The 25958-nt window shown below is 43.2% G+C and overlaps 1 protein-coding gene across 1 annotated transcript in view; it reads right to left on the bottom strand.

Moving 5' to 3' along the window:
• Positions 1 to 25958, bottom strand: part of st18 (ST18 C2H2C-type zinc finger transcription factor) — an 83042-nt gene that overhangs the window by 40753 nt on the left and 16331 nt on the right. The window contains exons 4-7 of the mRNA XM_041189771.1: positions 17529 to 17630; positions 14214 to 14422; positions 10537 to 10739; positions 2 to 117 (exon numbers count right to left, since the gene is read on the bottom strand). Coding sequence (XP_041045705.1) covers positions 2 to 117; positions 10537 to 10739; positions 14214 to 14422; positions 17529 to 17630 — 630 coding nt within the window. The remainder of the gene's footprint in view (position 1; positions 118 to 10536; positions 10740 to 14213; positions 14423 to 17528; positions 17631 to 25958) is intronic.

Raw genomic sequence — 25958 nt, 5'->3', positions numbered from 1 at the left:
CGTTATGAGCTCTTTCTTAGAGTCTTTGCTCAGAATTTTGGACTGAGAACTTGGAATAGTAACCTCACCAGGGTATCTCCTCTCTTCCATACCTTCCTCTGAGCCAATATCTTCTTTCTGTGATCACACCAAATCAAATAATAAATAAACATATGGTAGAGTTTCCAGTCTGGACATAATTGGCAGTTTGGGCGCAAATTATTACCCAAAATTGCAATTGACTTGCAGAGTGCTTTTTCCCTTCTGAGTTTCTACTCAAGTTCATTAGCTTATCACCGAATGCGAAACCTAACCTGAACCAATGCAAATGCTTAAACTGTCTTTTAAATAGTAAAAAGTTAGAAATTTTAGAAATTTAAAAAAATGCTTTAGAGAGTATTCCTTCATATATTTAAGAGCAGTAACAAAACAACAACTTGTATTTATACAGTGCCATTAATGTCCCTAAAGTTAAGGTGCTTTACATGAATGTTATCAAGCAAATTTGACACCAAGCAACATAAGGAGATATTAGGGCAGATGATCAAAAACTTGGTCAAAGTGTTTGGTTTTAAGGGGTATCTTAAAGGAGGAGGAGAAGTAGGTAGAGAGGGAGATGTTTAGGGTGGAAATTTTGGACAGCTGCAAGCACAGCTGCCAATGGTGGAACAAATAAATTGGGATGTATAAGAGGCCAGAATTGGAAATGTGCAAATATCTCAAATCGCAGGAGATTACAGAGGAAGGGAGGAGTGAGGCCATGGAGGGAATTCATAAACGAGGATGAGAATTTTAAAATTGAAGGGTCAGGGAGCACAAGGGTGATGGATGAATAAGACTGAGAGAGCAGACTGGGCCTCAGTTCAATGTCTCCTTGAAAAGACAAAACCAGGTCCTGTTATCACTGGAAATCAATCCAGCCCAATTTAACAATCCAAACTTGATGCAATTTGGTAATCTCACTATGCCATATGAAAAATATGCGGAGAAGAGTAAAATTACCCCTCTTATTTAATTTTAACAGAAAGTAGGTATTAGCATAAAATGTGGAACTCTGCTTGATAATTAGGTCAGCGTTCTTTCTAGGTAAACAGAACATCATTGTAGTATCATTGATGAATGATAGTAGTGTTAACCTTGTAACTGTCATAGAAACATATTGGGCTGAATTTTTTAAATTCATTCATGGGATATGGGCATTGCTGACTAATCCAGCATTTATTACGCATCCCTAATTGCCCTTAAGAAGGTGGTGATGAGCTGCCTTCTTGAACAGCTGCAGTCCCTGTGGTGCAAGTACACCCATAGTGCTGTTAGGGAGGGAGTTCCAGGATTTTGACCCAGTGACAGTGAAGGAATGACGATATATTTTCAAGTCAGGATGGTGAGTGGCTTGAAGAGGAACTTCCAGGTGTTGGTGTTCCCATGCATCTGCTACCTTTGCCCTTCTAGATGGTAGTGGTTGTGGGTTTGGAAGGTGCTGTCTAAGGAGCCTTGGTGAGTTCCTGCAGTGCATCTTGTAGATGGTACACACTGCTGCTACTGTGTTTCGGTGTTGGAGGGAGTGGATGTTTGTGGATGGGGTGCCAATGAAGTGGGCTGCTTTTTACTGGATGGTGTCAAGCTTCTTGAGTATTATTGGTGCTGCACTCATCCAGATAAGCGGAGAGTATTCCATCACACACCTGACTTCAGCCTGGTAGATGGTGGACAGGCTTTATAACCAAAAATGAACGGCATTTGTTGCCCATTAGACTTGCCCTGACATGTTTAATTTCCATGAGCTTTTTGCACACAAGCTTCTGCAAGTACAGGTGTGCAAGTTAGGGCGAAATGGTGGCATGGAGTGATAATGTCACTGGGCTAGTAATCCAGTGGTCCAGGCAAATGCTGTTGGACATGGATTCAAATCTCACCATGGCAGTTGGTGGAACTTACATTCAATTTTAAACCTTGAATGTAAATCTAGTCTCAGTAATGGTGTCCATTGCAACCATCATTGATATTGGAAAACCCATCTGGTTTGCTCACATCTTTCGAGGAGGGAAATCTGCTTTCCCTGTTCGTTTGGCCTATATGTGACCCACATACCTACAGCAATGTGGCTGGCTCTTAAATGCCCTCTGCAATGGCCTAGCAAATCATTTAGTTCAAGGGCAATCAGGGAGGGACAACAAATGCTGGCCTTGCTAGTGACGCCCTTATTCCATGAAAGAATTTTTAAAAAGACTTTGAAACAGTGCCCCCTACAGGGTATATGGGATCTTTAGGAGGCAAGCAATGGTGCATTTCCTCAACCAATCAGGTTGAACAATAATTAATGAACAGGAAATGCAAGATGGAATGCTTAATTCAATATCAAAGCAAAATAGGAAAGCGATAAAAGGGTTTGTTTATGAGAAAAAGAAAAAGCGACAGAAAGTAAAAGAAAAATATTTTTCAACAATATTTAGCAACAATTAAAAGCAGAATGAATGGGACTTTACACTTGTAAAAGCTAACTTCCAGTGTTAGAAAGATTAGTTGTCATGTTATTAAAAAAGGGTACTTATCGTGAAATGGACCAGCCCAAACTTTCTGTGATGAGTTTAGTCCATATCTACAACATAAGTACTGGAGCCTCATGCTTACAATGCCTTTTAATGATAAAACAGTTTGTGAGATGTTATTTTTACACAGGATATCGAAGAGTAGTGCATCTCAGATAGCAACTCCTGGATTTTTGCTTTTAACTGTGTATCTGCACTAATTTAAAGTTGCTGTCTGAGCTGTGCATAAATAACAGCTAGTGCAATTAACCTCACCATTATCTATGTAGTAATTTCTGGCCCCACATGCTACAATTTAATTTGATATGCAAATGTGTACATTTTTTTAAAACAAGGACAATTCTGCAATCCTGCACCTCCAGTGGAAAGTAGAGCTCCCAGGGAAGTTGGGAAAATGAATAGATGAAAAATAGTGGACTGCAGATGTAATTTCCAGAGTTGGGCCCCTACCAGCACCACTCGGATTAAACAATCACAAAGTCACTCCAACAATTATTTGCTTTTCCAAACATAATTCTGTTAACAGCTCAAATTTAGTTGATACAAAAGTGCAAAAACAACTGCAACTCACATTTATGCATGGCTTACATAAATTATCAAAAAGAAATCCTTATGAGTTACCTCTTTCTCCTCTTCCTTATGTATCTGTGCTTTAGTGTAGTTGACAGGTGCATCCCATCCTTCTTGTTCACACAACGCTTGGTAGTACTGAGGTGTTATCAAGATACTGTTTAGGTATGAGGGGGGAGATTCCGGTGTGGTTACTGCAGAAATGACAGTGGCAACCTTGTCTCGGTTCCTATTCTTGTTCATGCTTAAATCAAGTGTCCCATTTTCATCCACTTCTATGTCTGTATTCTGTATTAAAAAAGGCCAACAACTGTTATTACTTGAAACATATGTGATCTACTATACTGTAATAAAGAGGTTGCATTACTTTGAAGGCTATTTTGCAGAACAGCAATTGGCAGTTTAGTGTTGTAGCTTTTGCCCTGTTACTTCAAATGCAAAAGTAATCCAGTAACTTCAGTTAACAACCAGCTCTGACAACTCTTAAAGATTGTAGACAATCTTTAATCTTTTAATAAAGGCCTAAAAATACTATTTTTATTGCAGGTTCTGGCAAGTTCCAACAACTAAAGTATTAATGTAAATGTTTGGAAAGGCTTAGTTGATTTAAAAAATAAATATTTAGCACAAAAGTGATGCCAGAAACATGAAGTTTATGGTTACAAACCATACTGATACTAAAGTACACAACATAAATATTTGTTTCATTGAAAACTCAGAGAAAATATGAGTATGTTTCACTGATTCACTCTGTCTGGACAATGTAGAGCGATTCTGCTGCTGAAATTTTAAGAGACAACAGTGGCAAGGGAAAACTTCATAAGGTCAGATTGAGGGCATTCGGCAGTCATCTAATCAGATTAATTTTCACAATTATGATGTTAGTAATTTTGTAAATATATTTTCATGTATTCAGGAAAAAGCATCATCATAGTAACTTATAGTTTTGAGAACATGATTCAAACAAATACGTATTCCATATAATTTACATATTTTATACATTTACATCTATTCTCTGGTTGACATCTAAACCAAGAAGTTACTGTATATAAATGTAAGAGCGTAAGAAATAGGAACAGGAGTAGGCCATTTTGCCCCTTGAACCTGCTCTTTCATTCAATATGATCATGGTTGATCTGACTCTGGCCTCAGCTCCACTTTCCTGCCTGCCCCCCATAACCTGTGACTCCCTCGTCAATCAAAAATCTGTCTAACTTAGCCTTGAATATAATCATTGACACTGTCTTCACTGCTGTTTGAGGAAGAGAATTCCAAACACTAATAATCCTCTGCAAGAAGAAATTCTGCCTCATCTCCATCTTAAAGGAGAACCCTTATTTTATAACTGTGTCTCCTCTTTAGAATCCCCCGTGACTGAGTACATCCTCTCAGCATCTATTCTGTGAAGTCTGCTCAGAATCTTTTTTGTGTCAATAATATCTCCATTCATTCTTCGAAACTCCAATGAGTATTGTACACAGTTTTGTTCAATCTTCCCACATAAGACAAGCCCCTCATCCCAGGAGTTAGCCTAGTGAACCTTCTCTGAACTGCTTCTAATACAAGTATGCATTGTAAGTCCTCACTTAAAATTATGGTTATGTTCCTGAAAATTGTGACTTTAAGTGAAACGATTTTAAGTGAATCATATGTTCCCATAGGAATCAATGTTAAAGCCAGAGTTATGTTCCTTTGTGCATTTCTTACCCAGATAAAATATTCTGCAAGTTGAAACACTGTACCTTACTGTGCATCAATATGCAAAATGAAATACATCACTAAATATAAAATAAATACTGTACAATACAATATAAATACATTCACCATACTTTTAGGTTGATCAATTTAGTCAGAAGTTGGTCATTGCAGTAATCAGCTAAAGTAGAACTACCATTTTTTTCATTCTTTCATGGGATGTGGGCATCACAGACAAGGCCAACATTTGTTACCCATCCCTAATTGCCCTTGAATTGAGTTGCTTGCTGGGCCATTTTAGAGGGCAGTTAAGAGTCAAGTACATTACTAAGTGTCTGGAGCCACATCTGGCAGATTCCCTTCTTTAGAGGACATCAGTGAACCAGATGATCATCTATCCTGAGACTAGCTTTATATTCCAGGTTTAATTCATAAACTCAAATTCCACCAGCTGCCATTGTGGGATTTGAACCCACACCCCCAGAGTATTATCCTAGGCCTCTGGATTACTAGTGTAGTGATGTTACCACTACACCATCATCTCCCCCTGTACTGAGCACCTTTTGCCACTAGATGGAGCACAGGAGTTCAGCAGAGGTCAGGAACGAAGACAGGAGTGGAGCCAGCAGCAAGGAGAAGAAGAACAACTCCCAGGGCCTAAGATAGGAACAGAGGGTGGAAGCAAGGCCCGGGAGTAGAGGTAAGTCCGGTGAGCAAAATGGGAGGCAAAGCCTGCGAGATGAGGTGAAGCCCAGGAGCAAAGCTCAGAAGCTGAGGCCAGGTAGAAAGAGCAGGAGGCAACGCCTGGGAGTCAAGGGCAGGATGCAATGCTGGGAGGTGAGGGTGGCAGCAGGGTTGGGGTGTGGGTGGAGAGGGACTGAGGGTGAGAGCTGAAGTGCTGAGGGAAAGGTTTGTGAGCGGGCAGGCCACAGAGGAGAAGTCTGTGGCAAGCAAAGTTAAAGTAAAACTGAGAACATTAAATGGATATACTGACACTACTTTATTAATGATGTTAAAGTGAGACAATGTTAAGTGAAGCGACATTAAATGAGGACTTACCATACCTCTTTAAGTAAGGTAATCAAAATTGTACACAATACTCTAAAAGTGATATCACCAGTGCACTGAATAGTTGTAGCAAGACTTATCTACTTATCTATTCCAACCCTGTGGCAATAAAAGCCAACATTCTGTTTGCCTTCCTAGTTACTTGCCATAGCTGCATGCTGACTTTTTTGTGATTCATGTACACGGTCACCCAGATCCCTCTGTACCGTTGCATTCTGCAGTCTCTCGCAATTTAAATAATAATCTGCTTTTCTATTCTTCCTGCCAAAGTGGACAACCTCACATTTTCCCACATTATATTCCATCTGGCAATTTTTTTGCCCATTCCCTTAATGCAGGCTCATTGGGCTGGATTTTCATCCTAGAAGCAGGTAGCAGAAGTTGGGAAATTTCCTGGCTTGGTGTGCCCATCTTGGGAGAAAGTACCTGCAAAGGAGGGATTTTTCTTCTGAGTGGGGGATAGGGGTGCTGGGGTAATAACTGGAGTTGGGCCCTCTGACCCTGTAAAGTGTTTGGAGGTAGCCACTGGGCTGCTGGGTACCATGGCAAGCTAGTTAAAAGCGTCAATGCTCTGGAACTTCATCCCAGTTGTAATACTAATAATACAACAAAAAGCAGCCCTCTTGCTCTCACCGCTCACACCTCCCACATACTCTCCATGCACCATCCATGCCAACTCATGCCACCTCATGTCCCCACCAATCCACCCATTCCCTCCATCCCAACTGATGCCCTCCACCCACGCCCATCACCTCTCATACCCTCCATGCTAACCTATGCTCCACCACTTCCCATTCCCTCCTAGGCCCCTCATGTTCTCCATGTCAATCTCTGGCACTTCATTGCCCATTCACCCAGTATAAACTCTGTACAGAACCAATAAACCCCATAGTAACAATAACATGCGTGGAAAGTCATTCATGCATAATATTCTTTAAAAAACGTATTTTACTACAGCCCTATAAAATTGTCAATCATCTATATTTTAAAGTTTCAACAGCAGAAACTACAAGCTCTTGCCACCTCTTTATCTTGTGTAAATAAACAGTGTGCAATTGACAGAATAGATCACAGAGAAAGACGTGTCAAGCAAGCAATGTTTTCCCTTTGGTGCAACTGTTTCAACAGACTAATGGATGTCTGGGCTCCTTATTAATGAGGCCAAGCCTCATTATGGATGAGTGAGTACCTGGGTAGGTGGGTGTGGTTGGGAGGTGGGTGAGTTTGTGTGTGGCGGATGTGCTGGATGAGGTGGGTAGGTGGATGAGTTTGTAATTGCATGGTCAGGGTGTAATTTGGTGGTTGGGGGTAGCCATGTCTGGTCAGGAGGGGGCAGTTGGGTTGCGTAGTGGGGTAGTTAGCTCGCATTGGTAGTCAAGTATGGCCAGGGGATTAGTCGGGTAGTCAGGTCGAGTCAGTGGAGTAATCAGGTGGTTGGGCGTGTAGTCTGTGGGGTTTTCAGGTCTGGTTGGGGTAATCAAGTCCGGCCAGGGTGTAGTCGCCTTGTCGGGGTAGTTGGGTCTAGTCATATGGGGCAGTAGGGTAGTCATGTGGTAGTTGGCTTGGGGGCTAGTTGGGTGGTTGGGTGCTGGTTGGGTTGGGTCGGGTCAGGGGTAGTTGGGTTCGGTAGGGGGTATAGTCTGGTCGATGGGGTTGTCAAGTAGTCATGTCTGGTTGGGGGATGTAGTAGGGTGGTTGGGAGAGCAGTCGGTGGATCGGGGTTAGTCAGGTGGAAAGACGGAAGAAGGAGGGATGGATTGTGGAGTTACCCATGTGGTAGATCTCCTGGGTAGCTTTCAAAGTCACATGGAGAGTCAGACATTTCCACAGGGTCACGGGCAGCAGGGAATTGCCCATCAGAAGTTTAAACATACCAGGTAATTCCGCCGTAGGTCCATGAATTAGCACTTCAGCAGGGTCCTGACTTGCACCTTCTGTGGTACGTCTGGTCTCTGACAATCCAGAAACCAGAAGATTTGGTGTCGGAAAGTTTAGAGGTGGGATTTTCCGTACGCACTGGTGTTGGGCGTGTAGGGTGGTGTGAGCGGACAATATGGCGAGAAGACCAAAAATCGGTTTCACGGTGTCGTGAAGCCAGTTTGCAATTGTCTGCTCTGCCTGTCAATGGCGGGCCACCTTTCCAGCTGTCGGACATCACAAACCTCATTGTAACACATCTGCATATCATTTTAAGCCCAGCTCGCCAGGTCATCCTCAATACTGGATCATCCAGGCACATCAGCATTTTCACAATATATAAAGCATGTACCTGGTTAGCTGCACTTTGAGGGGAACTCGGAGGTTGTGCATGGTAATGTTGTATAGCTCTCACCAGAGTTACCTGTTGGACTTCAAAGTTGAGACAAGTTGGGGGGGTGCAAGGACTGCACTGTAATTGATGCAAGCGCACAAACATGTGCATTATGGGGGGGAGGGAAGCGGCCACGCATTAGGGAATCCTTGTATAAAGTGACCATTCCTCCACAGCTGAGACAGTTGAGGCACAGCCGCATTGACATGCTTGGAATTGCGCCTCCAGCTTATCTGCCCACTCAAGCAACACAGCGGCATGAAATTGACACCTGAAATTGCTCCTGAACTTTCACCCCCTTGGGCACAGACTTAAAATTAATAAGTGTTTTAGTGGACTGCCCAACAGTTGGACAACTGTGCATGTTATACAATCTTCTTCCTAAAGGTGGCCATGGAGCTGTCACTGGTGGAGGCGCTCACAGCCCCTTGCAATGTCATCATCCTGGTTTGGGCCAGCCTCCCCCATGGTTTAAGCTAACACTGAAGCCTTGCAGGACAAGTTAGAATGCCTGCACCTGAGCGAGAGCACAACATGCAGGCCAGTGGGCAAGGCTGCCGCCAATCGGTTAGGTGGAGTGGAGCAGAGGTGGGCAGCCATGTGGTACACTAAATTCTGGCCATCCAAGAGAGGATCTTAGTGCACACAAGCTAACCGATGCATTCTCTCTTTCATCCTGCAGAAGGACTACATCAGGAGCATGGAGCCTGGCGACCTAGCTGTATGCCCCTTGGCATACAAAGAGTGGAGACGATGGAGGAGAGAATGATGAAGGTGCCTGGCTGGGCTGTGGGGGGAGGAGCAGCACCCTCTGGAAGGGGCAGCTGGGCTCCTGAACACACTGCTGAAGAGCCACAGCAAATCAACAGAGAGAGCAAGAAAAGGCCACATGTCGCCTTGCTACCTAGCATGAACCGGGAAGCAACAATTGCTTTGGTTCAATAAAGTCACAGCCTAGCTTTATTAAGTATTATCTTTTGTTGTTTAATAAACATTTCCTGAGTTACAACACTAGTTGTCTACTATTGCCTGAATGGTTAAAGTCTCAAGAGAACAAATTAATATTGAGTGAGTGCAGGCTCACGGATTTGGAGGTTAAACACCTCCAAAAACTTATACTGGGTCGACATCTACTGGTTCCCCTTTATCCACCCTGCTTATTACTTCCTCAACGAACTCTAATAAATTTGTCAAACACAATTTCCCTTTCACAAAACCATGTTAACTCTGCCTGTATTATGATTTTCTAAGTGTCCTTCTACCAACTCTCTATTAATGGGTCCAGCATTTTCCCAATGGCAGATGTTAGACTAACTGGTCTGTGTTTCCCGCTTTCTATCTCCTTCCTTTCTTGAACAGAAGTGTTACATTTGTGGTTTTCCAATTTGCTGGGACTTCTCTAGAATCTAGAGTATTTGGAAGATTACAACCAATGCTTCCACTATCCCTGCAGCCACTTCTTTTTAGACTTTAGGATGCTGGATGACATGTCAGCCTTAAGATTCATTAGTATTCCCATTACTTCTTTTGAATAGTGGTTGTTTTAAGCTCCTCCCTCCCCATTTCCCCTTGATTTTCTACTATTCTTGGGATGCTTTCTGTGCCTCCTATAATGAAAACAAATAGAAAATACTTGTTCAAAGTCTTTGCCATTTCCTCGTTTCCTATTATTTATCCCCCAGTCTCACCCTCTATGGGACCAATGCTTACTTTACTGTTTTTCCTTTTTCAATTCTTGTAGAAGTTATTAATGTTTGTTTTTATATTTCTTCCTGGTTTTGTCTCATATCTCAATTTCTTCCTCTTTATTTTTTAAATGATCCTTTGCTGGTTTCCAAAACTTTTTCCAATCATCTGGCTTTCCACCGATAATGACATTCAAAGTTAATGAACCAAACACTTAACCCCTGGATTTACAGAGAATTAGAACATGTTTTACAAATTCTTTTCATTTAGAAGCTGCCACTTTAACAATGCAGTCGGTCTTCTCATCTTAGTGCTTTGACTTGGCACTGATTTACAATCTAACAGTTCAAATAACTTGAATAATACCAGTTCCCATTGTTTCAGTGAAGCATTGGATACTCTGCAACAAAAACTTGAAGTTCTGTCGAAGGGTCATGAGGACTCGAAACGTCAACTCTTTTCTTCTCCGCCGATGCTGCCAGACCTGCTGAATTTTTCCAGGTAATTCTGTTTTTGTTTTGGATTTCCAGCATCCGCAGTTTTTTTGTTTTTATCATTGGATACTCTGAATGTGCTCATGGTAGCTATATTTCCATTTCCTACCTCAGAAACCTCTTAGTTTTATGGTCTTCGCTGATGGTTTCAGTGCAAATGACCATTATGCAAATACTAGCTTACCTTAGTTGACAAATCTTGTGCCTTTGTGGAGAGGTTCTCTGGCATCTCTCTACAACGTGTGGATAGGTTGAGGATAGCTGCAGCTGCTATGTGAGTGGCTTCAGTGTCATGACTGTAATTGTAGATACTGGAATGGCATGGGCTTTGTACAGAGGCACTAGACAGTCGGCTGGAGGAAGTCACCGGACTTGGAAAGTGTTTGGCTGGCAACAGATACAGGTGAAATATGCATTAAAATTAATGCAATAACTTTATTACATTTATTGTTCAACCTACCTCCTAATCTTTAAAGTATTTTTCTAGTTTAAATGACATAACAGGTATAAGGATATTTACAGAAACCAAATAGATATTAAATAGGAATGAAAGAGTAGCACACTGTTTGATTTGTAGCAAACATAGGGTGGAATTTTCCAGCCCTGTTGCGGCAGGGGCGGGGCCAGAAAATGGGTGAGCCATTCAAACATCCATTCACTTTGGTGGGACTGGAAGATCCCGTCGATGGGAAGGGCTGGAAAATTCCAGCCATAGAATCAACCAGAAACTGAATAAGTGCTGTAGTGGAATATTAATATTAAACCAGCATTTGACACCAGTGTAGTGAAGATATGGACTGTTCCTAAAGTCTCTTTGCTATCCCAGTTTATATAATGTTAAAGTAAAACATACTATGAACAGAAGGGGAAAATTAAACTGTTCATTTAATCCTTCAAATGCTAAGGGTCTATTATCAGATTGCTCATAATGTCAATGGCCAGAATTTTGCTGTCGGCGAGTTGGGGGCGGGGCCTGCTTGCCGATGTGAAAATGACGCGGGATGACATCGGGAGGAACCCCCGGCATCATCCCGCCCCATTTAAATATTCAGGAAGGTGGGGGCACAGTGAAATCAGCTGTCCGCCCGCCGACCTGTCAATGGCCAATTGAGGCCATTGACAGGATAATTAAACCAATTAAAGGACCTGCCCGTCCAAGCTTAAGGCTGGCGAGCAGGCCAGGAGCCCCAGCGGACTTCTGAAAAACATGAAACCTCATCCACTGGCGGGATGAGGTTTCAAGTCCATTTTAAAAAACTTTAATAAACTTTATGTGATATTTATTAACATGCCCCATCTCGTGTGACATTGTCACATGAGGGGGACATGTTAATAATTTTTTTATTTTTCAATTTTTTATGTTTATAAAACTTTCAGCGCTTTCCCTGAGACAGCACTTAGTCTCAGGGAGCAGTGCACTCTTCCACCCGCATGTGTGAAAGAGCACATTTGGATATATGGGGAATCCCTCCACCCCTCCTCATAGCGCTTCCCGCTGGGTGGCCCGCTGGGTGGGCCTTAACTGGACCGCCCACTCAAAATGGCGGCGGGCCCCATTTCGGTGGTGGCGATCGGCTGCCTGTCCACCGCCGAGCCGGTGGGGCCTGCCCGTCCATTGAGGGCAAAATCCTGCCCAATATTACAAATGAGATAACTTGCCCTGCCATAGCTTCCATTGGGTGATATTTTAAAATTCGTCAATAATTGACCTTGCCATTTCTATGGATTTGACACACTTGTATGTGCCTCATATGCCAAGTCAGGGTAGCACCGCATGTATATTGTTAAACTAGCAATCCAGTGGCCTGGACTAATAATCCAGAGAATACAGGTTCAAATCCCACCGTGGCAGTTTGAGAATTTGAACTCAGTTTAATTAAAAATTCTGAGAGTGAGTTAAAAATATATATAGGGCAGAATTTTGCCCTTGACGGGGGTGCTTGGCAGGGGCGGGCAGGGGCAGTCGGGATGTTGACCGCCGTCTGCGATCGGCACCGCACTGCGGTTTTATGTGGGTGGGCCAATTAAGGGGTGGAACGCGAGCGGCAGTGCTCAGTGCTGCCTGTGTGGGTGGGATGAGGAGGGCGAGTGGGCCTACTGCTGCCTCAGAGAGATGAAGTGCAGTTTAAAAAAAAAAATGAAGGGAATAAAAATGTCATAAAACACGTCCCTTCATGTGATTCTGTCACATGAGTAGGGACATGCTTTTAATTCAAGTGTGAAATGTTTATTTTATTTTTATTTGCTTTAGAAAACCTCATACCGCCCGTGGATGAAGCTTCCTAAAAAGTGCAAAGGCTGCTTGGCATTTGCACCTGCCTGCCAACCATAAGGTTGGATGGGCAGCATAAATTTGAAATTAATTACCTTGTTAATGGCCTTAATAGGCCTTTTAATTGTCGGTGTACACTCGCCTAATTAAATATCGCGCAACTGTGCGATGACGTCGGGATGCTCGCCTGACGACATCACGTATCATTTACGCTCAGCCGGTTCAGTCGCGCTCCTGCCCACTGAGTTCAATAATCTGCCCATAGTTTAAAATTTGATACTGTTTTTTAGCCAATCAGAAACATTTGTGAATTCCTCCTCTAAAATGGACAAGATGACCTAGAAGGCAGGCAAAAAAAAATGTATGAAAGTATTTTAAATTTCAAAAACATTTAATAATAAGCTACATTAATTAGAAGTCAAGCAGAAGTAAAACTAGGATAGTAAAAATAGAAGCAACAGATTGGGGAGAAGAGATAGGAAGGGGAAACAGAAGTAAAGGGCTGAATTTTAAATTTTAATTATAATCATGTGCTGCCGGTTTGCATATTTATCTTAGACAGGGTTATTATGAAAGTAATGAAGTTACTCATTGCATATCAGTAGCTTTGTTGCTGTAACAGGTTTGTTTCAGCATTTTTTTTATCTTCTTTTTCATTCTTTCATGGAATGTGGACATTGTGGCTAGGCCAGCATTTATTGCTCATCCCTAATTGCCCTTGAGAAGGTGGTGGTGAGCTGCCCTCTTATACTGCTGCAGGTGGTGTATGTACACCCAGAGTGCTTTTAGGAAGGGAGTTCCAGGATTTTGACTCAGCCACAGTGAAGGAACAGTGATATAGTTCCAAGTCAGGATGGTGCGTGGGTTGGAGGGGGAACTTACAGGTGGTGGTATTCCTATGCATCTGCTGCCCTTGTCCTTCAAGGTGGTAGCAGTCATGGATTTGGAAGGTGTTGTCGAAGGAGTCTTGGTGATTAAAAAGTAGTTAACCAAGGGAGGTGGGAACTTCCTTGGAATTTTCAACAGCCTAAAAAGACTGCACAAAATGATAGTCCAGTGTAAAACTACACTTTTACTGTTAACTTGGTCCAAACGTTATGTGGATTGCGACCTCAGTTTAACCTCTAGCTCTGACCCCATTGGAGGTATGGGTCAGTGGGAGAGGATCTCATTACCATGGGGCAATTGAGGACCCCATATTCTCCCTGACCTCGGCAAAGCAAGAGTCTTATTTGCTCCTCACCAATGGGGCTGATCGACAGAATTGTAAAATCCTTTAGATGCCCAGGATGCCTGACCCCACTGGTTTAACAATTAGGGAAGTCTTACTCCTGGTTCCATACTTTGGCTATCCCTTATTTTCTATAGGGCGGTGGGAGGGTGGAAGCCCTTATTGAGCATTGAGGCATCTCTCACAAACAGTATTATGAGTCCTCTATGGTTTTGGTAGGAGATCTGCCCATTTCCTGTTGGTGTATCAGATGAAGGGTAGGAGAGCTAGTTTTAGCTTGACTACATATCAGTGATTTCTGCTTTCTAATATTTCAATATTATGGAATACTATAATCATTTTGGTCTTCAATACTTACATTCGCAAAATTGAACAGCTTCCCGTTCTTGAACTTTTGATGTTACTGTGTGCTTTCCAAATACTTGTGCATCAAAGCTGGCATAATCAAAGGGCGCTTTAGTACATTTGTCCAGCTCTTTTGATATGGTGGTATGGGATGTGCTGACTGACTGTGTGGATCCATAATTGAACTGAGCAATCTCCATTTGTTTCACCAGACACATTGGCCTACACAACGGACAGAAAAGTTATGAACAATTTGTCTGTTTATTATTTTATTACCCAATTTCCTCCCCAAAGTTCCCCTGCTAATCAAACTGTATGTTCTTCAGAAAAGCATTCCAGCCCTTCTCAGCTGCTGTCAGTGACACTCCTTAATTGCCCCACCAGGTGGCACACTGGATCAATCTGAATATGGTCCTTTGTATAAAAAACAAAAACAGAATTACCTGGAAAAACTCAGCAGGTCTGGCAGCATCGGCGGAGAAGAAAAGAGTTGACGTTTCGAGTCCTCATGACCCTTTGACAGAACTTGCGTTCGAGTCTAAGAAAGAGTTGAAATATAAGCTGGTTTAAGGTGTGTGTGTATCACCAACTTTAATTTTAACACCTATGTGTTCCATTGTACTATTGTCGTTGACATCTTTTGATGATCTGCTTCTATCACTGCTTGTTTGTCCCTACAACCACACCCCCACCCCCCTCCACCTCTTTGTCTCTCTATCTCTCCGCCCCCCACACACACACCTTAAACCAGCTTATATTTCAACTCTTTCTTGGACTCGAACGCAAGTTCTGTCGAAGGGTCATGAGGAATCGAAACGTCAACTCTTTTCTTCTCCGCCGATGCTGCCAGACCTGCTGAGTTTTTCCAGGTAATTCTGTTTTTGTTTTGGATTTCCAGCATCCGCAGTTTTTTTGTTTTTATCTATGGTCCTTTGTATCTCTGTTTTCCCTCTGTTCCACAGGTTTACTGAGAATAATTATTGTCCAGGATAATCCTAAATATGGATATCAATAGAGACTGGAATTCTTAATCTCATCATTCAGGATGAAATTCTGGGCAGAGCAGCTGCTGTCCTGCTTTGACTTTTACCCAAATTTGGGGTTTGGTTCGTTAACATGGCGGGAGAGGTACCCTTGCCAATTGCAGCAACATAGAGGTGTCACACAGACTGGTCAGTCAGTACATCAGAGAGGAACACTCCCACTCTGAAGGTGAGTGCTAAAGCCTTGTTGGGTAGAAAGACTGGAGGCAGTTCCAAGTTCTGTAACAATGTTCCAATGCTGACAAGCTCTGAATTGTATGGTAATCGATCCCTCATTTGAGGACCAACATGAAGTCCAGAGCAGCAACCAGGTCAGAATTTACTGCTGCTGATTTTATCTCTGCATTAACTACTTCAGAATTCCAGGAAAGAGTGGATTTTCTTGTATTAGTCCTCTAGTATTGCATCTATGGCATTTATTAACAACTTTTTCCTCCTCTCATCTTTCTTCAGATTACAGTATTTCGCAATCCCTCCCCCCACCTCTCCCACTGCTCCCCTACTCACCCATCTGGGTGAAATGAAAACTTGTAATCCACAGACAAAAGGCATGTATTTTCCTATAATATTCAAGGTAATAACAGCATGGTGCCAATTATCCTCTGCTTTGTGCTACAGTAATACCTATTTCCCTGATGTACAGCAGAGGAAAAGCAAATGGAAACCATTATGCTTAATCCTTGTCAACTTTCTACTTTATGCGCACTTCCGAGGCTTTCCTGAAGGGGCAGAGAGCCCTTTTTTTCTGGATTATCCTGCTCGAAAGGCAGGAGCAACATCAGGACATTTTCCCCGACGTTATTTTGGGTCTTGAGGTGGCCCAGGTGCGCGGTGGTCTTCCGTCTGAACGTTCCCCTGTTCGGACAGAATTCCACATTGGCCCCAAGCCCCGAACCCTCCCTCAGGTGCTGGTGCCCTGCAATATGAGCCGCCTCGGGAACATGCCCTCCATGCCTTTTGGCACGGCAAAGAGAGGCTTTTTGTACGGACTGCTGCTGCACACCTTCCATTTTCTCGCCCTTGTCTGTCGACTGGACACGCCCTGGCATGCCTTGTTGCCGTCTGGCGGCGGAGGCCCCCGATGGGAGGCCCTCTACGGAGGTGTCCTCCCCCTTTCTATCGGGGACCTGGGTTGGAGGGTGTTGCATGCAGCAGTCCCCTATAATAAGAGGATGCATAGGTTCACGGACTCTCAGGACACGTGCCCTTTTTGCAGTCTTGTGGAGTCCGTGGACCATGTATACATAGGGTGTTGTAGGCTGCACTCCCTTTTTAGTTATTTGAAAAACCTTTTATTGATGTTTTGTTTGCACTTCAGCCCCACGCTCCTGATCTATGGGCACCCGGTGCAGAAGGGGGTCAGGAAGGAGGAGGACCTCCTCGTGAACCTGCTCCTGGGCCTGGCCAAGTTGGCCATTAACAGGTCCAGGCAGTGGGCGATCGACGGGGGAGTCCCGCCCGATTGTTTGTCCCTCTTCCGCGGCTACGTTCGCTGCCAGATGTCCCTGGAGAGGGGGCACGCGGTGTCTGCTGGCACTCTCGAGGCCTTCCGTGCTCGGTGGGCACCGCAGGGACTGGGGTGTTTTGTTGACCCCTTTAATCACATTTTGATTTAAAGTTTGTAAGGTTCCTTTAAACTTTTGTCCTTGGTTTTACAGCTGACCTGAATTAGGGGCTGTGCCTGATTTATCCCAATTTTGTTGATTTGATTTTCATTTAAAAGATTATCAGGACATTTTCCCAGGTTTTAACTTGGCGGAACACAAATGCAAAGATGCTCAGTACATGTAGACCTTCCATATGGATTCAGACTCCTCAGGTTAGAGGAACTGAGAAGGGGATTGATGTGTCGATTGTGGAATTGACTCAGAATGCACATAGTTACACATTCAGATGATATTGTTAAATAGCTCAACTTTTTCCTCAACATTTCTAACAGTACACAGATCATGCTATGTTACTATCTTGTACAGTAATCTTGGCTGTGTGTTATTCCAAACATAACAAACAAAAGCTTCTGAATTAACCAGTAAGAAAAAAATACCATTTTGAGACATATCACATATAATTAGTTTATTTGCAATCATTTTATTTAATTTCAATGGGGTGAAAATTAGATACATTCTAAAATGGGCTGGTTATCTTGCTATAAATGGTCAAAGTACCGCCTAGGCACTGAAAGTGGAAATTAACTAGTGGCTATACTTCTGACAGGACACCATAGTCTCCGGCAGCACTGCTTACGCAGAGAAAATGAAAGATGGTAACATCAAATGAGAACATACCTGAACATCTGGTCTGAGCTTTGTCCAACCCTTGTGAGCTCATTCTGCTTGTCCTGGGATTTAGCCAGTTTCTCTGCTGCAGCAATTGGGCAACCGGAGAGACTAATAACAAAGAAAATTAATAATGTGATGGTGGTTTATTTTTATTAAAATTAATGATGTGATCTGTGGTTTCAAAGCTTGTATTCTTTTAGACAGACCCTAACTGGAAATGAAACAGAAACTTCAGCTAACTGAAAAGAAAACTGAACCTTCATGTTCATGGAAAATTAAAATGGAAACAGAAACAGAAAGGGAAAATTCAGGTTTCTTGGGAAACTGACACTGTTTGAAACCAGATAAAAAAACACAAGGCCATTTGAGCTTAGATCCCACTGGGGCATTACAGGCAGACAGAAGAAGACAGAGGCTGGATCCAAGGTCTATGAATAGGCAAATACATAGTTGCTACAGCTGTGACTGTTACTTGATGATAACATGCCATCAAGTCCATCTTGAGCAGAGTTGAGGAGGTTTTGCAGGCATATATCATTCTGATGCAAACTGTACCCCTGGAACTTGGGTTGGTTGGTGCCGCTTACACCTGGAGATCAAGCTACATCCTCAAAGTAATGAAGCTTGCATTCCACTGGAGAAAATCTAGAGCTTTGAAGACTTTGTGGCTGAAATTAGTGCAATAAATGCTGAGTGGCTTGTGTAGTAAATCTGTGAGATCCATCTTTGATGTATCTGTTATTTAGTGTGTCATCTATAGTTTATGTTGACTGCAATTTTCCTGTTAGTTCATGTTTAATTTATGCTGATTTTGGTTTGACTGTTAATGTAAAAGTTATAAAAAGGTATATCCTGTCCATTGGTTTTCTCGTTTAGTAAATTTGACTCGAGGTTTTTTGGCCTCCATGGGGATCAAAAAAAAAATATAAGTTACTTGGGGAGCTAAATTTGGTCACAATATTTCAACCTGGTTGCAAACAATATCTGTTGGGTGGAATAGTGGAAAATGAAGTTCAATTCAGAGAAGAGTCAGGTAATGAATTTGGGGAAGGTTAACAAGTCGAGAGAATATACAATATATGATAGGATACTGAGAGGCATGGAGGACCAGAGGGACCTTGGAATGCATGTCCTGAAGGTGGCTGGACAAGTAGATGAGGTGGTTAAGAAGGCATATGGAATGCTTGCCTTATTAGCTGAGGCATAGAATAAAATAGCTTGGAGGTTATGCAGGAACAGTATAAAACACTAGTTAGACCTGGTTGAAGTACTATGTGCAGTTCTGGTCACCTCACTTTAGGAAAGATGTGATTACACTAGAGAGAGTATAGAGGAGATTTATGAGGATGTTCGCTGAAGTGAAAATTTTAATTATGAGGGAAGATTGGATAAGTTATGGTTGTTTTCTTTGGAACAGAGGAAGCTAAAGGGAGACCTAATTGTGGTGTATAAAAAGATGTCTAGAAAGAATTGATTTGAAGGCACTGTTCCCCTTGGTTGTCTATAACCAGGGGGCACAGATTTACGGTAAGATGCAGAAGTTTAGAGAGGATTCAAGGTAAATTTTTGTCATGTAGAGGATTGTGGGGATCTGGAACTCACTGCCTGAAAGGGTGTAGCTTTATAAATATATTCAGAGAAAGACAGTTTTATGGACTATGGACCAAGAGCTGGAAAGAGTCATTAAGCCAGATGGCTCCTTGTTGGCTGCAGTGGACATGATGGGCCAAATGGTCTCCTTCCATGCTATAAATTTCTATGATTTCTATAATTCATTGAAATTTCTTGAGTAACATGAGAAATTATGTTTTACAGGAACTTAGAAACATTAGGAACAGGAGTAGGCCGTTCAGCTCCTCCAATATTCAATTAGATCTGTCTTCTGAAGAAGAGTCATATGCACTCAAAACATTAACTCTGTTTCTCTCTCCACAGATGCTGCCAGACCTTCTGGGCTGAATGTTCACCTCAGCGTGTGGGTACGCGCCTAACACGCACGAGCATGAAATAGCTCACGATGACGTTGGGCACTTGCACGATATTTCGGTCAGCGGGCACGCACAGGAGTCGGTGGCGCACCTGCTGACAATTAAGAGGCTGTTACGCCCATTAATAAATTAATTAAACAGAACTTTTCCCTGCCGTCCAGCCTTACAGTTTGCAGGCGAGCGAAAAGGCTAAGAGGCCTTGGGTTTTTGAGGAAACCTCACCCACTGGTGGGATGAGGTTTCTGATGTTAATTAAAAATAAAATAGAAATTTTTAAGTCTCTTTTCTAACATGTCCCATGAGGGAACATGTTTTCTTTTTTTTAAAAAAACTTAATTCTAATGTGAAAAATCTTCAGCTCCCTGAGGCAGCTCTGCGCATTCAGGGAGCTTTCTGTGAGTGCACCCGTGCACACGCGCTGACTTCCACGCTCGTCCTCCTCTGCCCCCACTCACCTAGGCAGCGCTGAGCGTTTCAGCGCACGATTCATGCTGGCCGGCCAGTGTGAAATCGCGGTTGGGGCCCGATCTGTTGGACTGTTGTGCAGCCGCTCCTGGGCCCACCTGCCGTGCCCGCCCAACTAGGGGAAAATCCTCCCCCCTTGAGTTTTTACAGCATTTTCTGTTTTTATTTCAGATTTCCAGCATTCGCAGTATTTTGCTTTTATCATTCTGGTGAATCTGTGTTGCATCATCACCGAGGCCAATATTTTGTTCTGGAGCAGCGGTGCCCATATGGGGGCCTGACTGTGACAATGTCTGACAATGCTCTATCTAACTGAAGCATAACTGTCTCCCCTTTGTACTCCAGCTGTACTGAGGTAAAGGCTGACATTCCATAATTTTGATTGCTTTTTGTACCTATTTACTAGCTTTGGATAAGTAATGTACTTGAACTCCCCAGTCTCTTGACACCTCCAGTTTCTCACCAATAAGAAATACTCTGATTTATCCTACTTGGCTGAAAAGTGGATGACACCTTGCCAGACTAACCTCCATTTACTATAGTTTTGCCCACTCAGTATATACTTAATGTATAAGTGTCCCTTTGCAGCTTTTTGTTCCCTTCTTGCACACCTTCCAAGCCTCCTAACTTATTGGCAATTGCAAACTTGGATATAAAACTCTTGATTTATCATCCAAATTATTAATATGTATTGATATATTGTCTTTGGAAGTGGTACAATGTAGATTCATCAGAACGATAATGGGGTGTAGAGGGTCAAACAATGAGGTACAGATCCTTGGGAACTACTTCTCAATTTCCTTTCATTCCTACCCTGTGTCTTCTGCCTCTCAACCAATTACCCATATGTCACAAGGTTACCCCATTTCCATGTGTTCAAATTTTTGCTCATAATATCTTGTGTGAAACATTATCAATTGGATTCTGTCAAAATATACATCATCCATAGACAGTTTCCTTTCCATCATGCTTGTAACTTCTTTAAAAAAAAATTAATTTATTTTTCAAGCATTAGAAACTCATGCTGCCACTTTTTGACCATGTCACACTTGTCACTCTGTCTCTGATGATAAATACTTGTAACTTCCCCACAACTGATGATTCTGTAGCTTCCTGGTTTGCCTCTCCCTCATTTCTTAATTTCTTAACAGAATTTTTAACAGAGCATGTTTGAACATTGTGGATTCATTGGAGAGAAGTAAGGTACCCCCTTAGATCTTGTTCCATTTAGTAATCTGAACACAAAATTCCTGAATCTGCAGAAAGTACACATCTGCAATTTCCTCAGCTCATTCGTTAATACCCTAGGGTGGAATCCATCAAGTCTTGGAGTTTGGCCTATCTCACATCTCATTATTTTCTCCATTGCGATATTTTTACTTATGTTAAATCCGCAAAGTACATCTCCTTAGCTCATCATTAAGTACTCATTTACCACTGCTACATTGACCTCTTTCTCCATTATGAAAATGGATACATAGGCCAAGAACTTCGCCAAGACAGAGAGCCTCTCTGTCGTGGCGAAAATAGCAGAACTGCCTGAAAATTGCAATCCTGCCCACAGCACTTCCCATTTTCACAGGGGTGAGAATGGGGGCAAGGTATGTTTCACACACACGTGTTCTATGGAGGAAGCTAGTCCTTTAAATCATCAGCTGCCTCCAATCAAGTGGGATTTTGGCAGCACTGGGAGTGTGAAACTCAAAGTGTGCAGAATAGACCTGATAAGAGCATGTTTAACATTGTGGATTCGTTGGAGAGAGGTAAGGTACCCCTTTGGACCTTGTCCTACTACATTTTTTGTGGAGGTCAGGTGCCCTTTGGAATAAGTTAGGTGCCCTTTGAGAGGGGCAGGGTGCCCTTTAGAATTTCTAAAAGTAGGCAAAAATGTGCGTAAAAAGTCCATAAATTCATTACTGCCAAGCTCATTGAAACTGCCAATAGACTTGTCAAAATCAACTGTCAAAACTGTCAGAAGCACCTGTCAAGAGGAACTGTCAAAGGGAGCTGTCAAAGGGAGCTGTCAAGTGGACCATCAAAAGTAGCAAAAGGATTTGTCAAGGGGAGCTGTCAAGAGGGCCTTTCAAATGTTTCAAGTGGCATTGTCAAAAACATCGGTCTGTCAAGGAGCTGTCAAGGCATTTAACTGTCCTGCCCTTTAAGTCTTTGAAAAAATGTCTTGGAGTATAAAAAATGATTGCTTGGTATTTCATTCTGTTTATTGACATAAGCCTGAGAGCTTCCATTGCTGGATGAGTGCTGTATGACTGATTTCACAACCATTCATGATCACTGTAGGCTTTCTGCCATTTTACAGTTTGATTGACAGCTACAAGTGGTTATAGACTCTTTGATGTGGGACTATGAATTCCAAAGCTTTTTGTTATAAGGGATCGTGCACTTGAATGAACTGTTTGTTTTTATTAGGCTTTATTTAGTTGAGGAATGTAAATGTAGTAAAGGAGTTCTAATGAATAGGAGTGTTTTTTTTTCAATACAGTGACATCTGCAATAGACACTTAGGCGGAATTTTACAATCCTGTCACGGTGGGTACAGGGCCGGAAAATGCGGTGAGTGGCTCACAACTCTATTAACTTCAGTGGGACCGGAATATCTGGCCGGCAGGAGGGGCCATAAAATTCTACCCTTAGAACTTTATTTTCTAGAACTTTATTTTATCTCACCTCTGCATGGGTCCTGAGGTAATTTGGCATGGTGGGTCTAAGGACAAAGGGTGGTGGGTGGGTAGCATGGATTGGCATGGTTTGGCACTAAGTTGGCATAGGGGCTATAAAGGTGGGTGGGTGGCATAGCTTGGCATGGGGCGCATGAGGGGCCATAGGGGGTGGGTGGGTATGCAGTCTTTGGCATGGAGGGGCATAAAAGACCATGGTGTATGGGTGAGGGGCATGAGGTGGCATGGGTTGGCATGGATGGGGCATAGGCAATGTGTTGGGGGTTAAGGGGGGGGTGAAGGGTGAGGGCTGGAGGGATGTTTCATGTTTTATTCTCTTATTTTATATTTTGGCGGAGCTGCAAGGCAGGTTTTATGCCCAGTCTGCCTCCACATCCGGCAGCCTCCGCAGTTCTGGGGTTGCTGGCCCCAACTTTTAAACCCCTTCCCCAACCCGTAATGAAAATCCAGTGTTCATTTTTAAAGGTCAGGTTTGTAAAGCTGGGAATTCTGCCTACCCAACATGGGAGTGGAAATCTAGGCCAAAGCTTTCTTTTAACAAATTTGATGTTTTATTGTTCTCTTTTATAGTCTTATTTGCATCTGTCTTTAATGGCTCCACATTTATTTTTATCACTCTTTTTCCCTGAATGTATTTATTAAGCTATATAATGAGGGAAAAAGGCAGAGAGGTTTAGGGAGGGAATTTCAGAGCTTAGGGCCCAGGCAGCTGAATGCACGGCGCCAATAGTGGAGTGATTAAAATTATGATGCACAAGAGACGGGAATTATAGGAGCTCAGATTTCTCAGAGAGTTGTAGGACTGGAGCAAATTACAGAGATAGGGAGGACTGAGGCCATGGAGGAACTTGAAAACAGGATTTGACTCTTCCTGGAGATCCAATAGCTATCAGGTGGGGTGGGAATTTTTATATTGTGATGCACAAGGCAGCACAGGTGTTTTACCAAAAAAAAGTTTAAAATGGCTGGAAGAAGTCAGATTAGATAGAAAGGACATTTTCAGTATTTTCTTGTTTATCCCAATGAAACTCTTCCTTTTCTTCTTTGTGGGATTTTTAGAAGTTTTTCCTCTTAAGTTTAGTTTAGTTACTAGTGTGTTGACACATTTTTGGTCACAGTTGGTCAGTCTCAGCTTGTTGATTTTTAGTATGAAATATCCTGCATGCTTAGCATTTTAACTCTGAAGGTGTTTACATGGCGTTTCCTGAGATATTGAACAATATATGATTTTGTTATTCTTCTATTTTATTTAATTTAGTCATTTTAAAGGTATATATCTGGCTCCTGGTCAAAACTGGCTGGATCAGAGGTTCTTCTTCAAATAAATTAATCACTTAATTAATAACTAGAGGGTATCTAGACCAGAAGCAGGGGATTACTGTTCTTAGAATTTAGCATTTATAATAGAAATCTAGCCCTAGGGAATGTATAGTTAAAAAGGAGTCAGTAAGGAGTTATTAGATTTAAATTAATTTATTAAATAGTTCTAGGAATGGCAGTTGCTGGGGTGAAGTGCTTCACCTGAGGGATGTGGGAAATCTGTGATACTTCAAGTGTCCCGGACAACTACATCTGCAGGAAGTGTACCCAACTGCAGCTCCTCACAGACCACATGGATCAGTTGGAGCAGCAGTTGGATGCACTTAGGAGCATTCAGGTGGTGGAAAGCGCCATAGTCAGGAGTTTTGCAGACGTGGTCACACCCAAGGTACAGCCAGATAGATGGGTGACTGCTAGAAGGGGCAGGCAGTCAGTGCAGAAATCCCCTGTGGCTGTGCCCCTGGGATCAGCCCTGCACGAGATGCTGGAGATGCAGCGAGAGGTGGGGAACATCAGGCAGAGGTGGTGGAGGCCCTCAATAGAGTGGCACATGAAGCAGAGGAGTCTTATCACCGGCTCTCTGATGAAGTGGTTCTGACCTGTGCGTGCATGGTGCTCTCCATGGAGAGGATGGCGAATGATGTGAAGAACCTCATCCAGCAGAACGCTAAGTTTTTGTCAGAGATGTGAGCAGACCTGCACTCTATCGCTGTAGCCATGGGTGAGATCTTACTGTGGCTACGTGAGAGGGGAACAGGGCTCTCAACCTCCCTCAGGAAGTCAGGCAGGGGCCCTCAGGCATCCAAAAAGAGGAGGAGCGGCTGTTGGACATCCCTGGCATCTCTACTTGGGATGTCAGGCCCTTTGGAATTCCACTTGCTTGTGACTCCTTCAGCTTCCTCCCCGTGACTGCAGGAGGAGCAGCTGCCCCAAAGCAGGGTAACCAAAGGAAAGAGGGCAGACTGGTCAGCAGGCTGCCTCCACCCCTGCTGCGGGTGTCAGGGGAGCACATAGAAGAAGTGGTAGGGAATGAAAGATTAAGAATATATGATTTCACATGTGGTTGCAAGAGTGCACTATAATTGTTAATATTCTTACAATTTTGTAAATAGACTACACTTGCCCATTAATGAGATCTGGTGTGGTTTGATTGTGATTTGTAGTTGTTAAGCCTGTGCACCACCAACACAACCCCGCACCTGCAATATCTTCAGGGGGATGCCCAGGCTGGATCTATGTCCCCTGGAATCATGCATGTGCAGCGAGGCAAGGATCTCTGCCAGGGCCCTTGTGAGCCATGTGCAAGAGGCCTCTCTCACACACTGAGCGTTTGGCCTTCATGTGTTCATCTGTTGAAACGTCTCAGCATTGTCAATACTGGGGGGTGCTGGGGTTTCCCTTCAGTTGTCCTGGTGAGCTGACCTGCCACTCTGCCCAACCCCATTGACTCATGCAGCATCTGGAGATTTCCACCTCAAGGCTCTAGATGGTTGCACACGGCCATGGCGCATGTGACTTTCCAGGTTGAGTTCAACATCTTCCAACCTTCCCTTGTGACCCACACCCTCCCCCCCCCATTACCATTGACCCTCCTGGTGTGACCTTTGACTTCCCCACAGTCACTTTACAACCCTTCCCCATCACCCTCCATGCCATGCAGGTGAATGTCTACTTCTCCTACCTTCCTGAGGAGGGCCTCCCCATCCGTGACAATGAACATGCACCCACTCATCCTGCCAAGCCCCCAGAATGTGGCTTTACTTCCATATCCCCTCCAACAACCCTCAGTGTCCCTTCACCCATCTTCACAAGATCCTCACCCTCTCACCCTACCAGCTCCAACTGCCTCCTTTAACCCTCAACATCCATTCCTATCAACAATTCTCTCAGTATGCCCCCCTAGCACACATCAGTTGACACCACGGTCCCTTCCCTCTGAACCCCTTTCCCCTATTCCATCCCATTCC

Source organism: Carcharodon carcharias, chromosome 6 (genome assembly GCF_017639515.1).
Source record: "Carcharodon carcharias isolate sCarCar2 chromosome 6, sCarCar2.pri, whole genome shotgun sequence".
In the NCBI taxonomy this organism is placed as follows: domain Eukaryota; kingdom Metazoa; phylum Chordata; class Chondrichthyes; order Lamniformes; family Lamnidae; genus Carcharodon; species Carcharodon carcharias.
The sequence above is the reverse complement of the archived record's forward strand: the minus strand, read 5'-3'. Positions and strand labels throughout refer to the sequence as shown.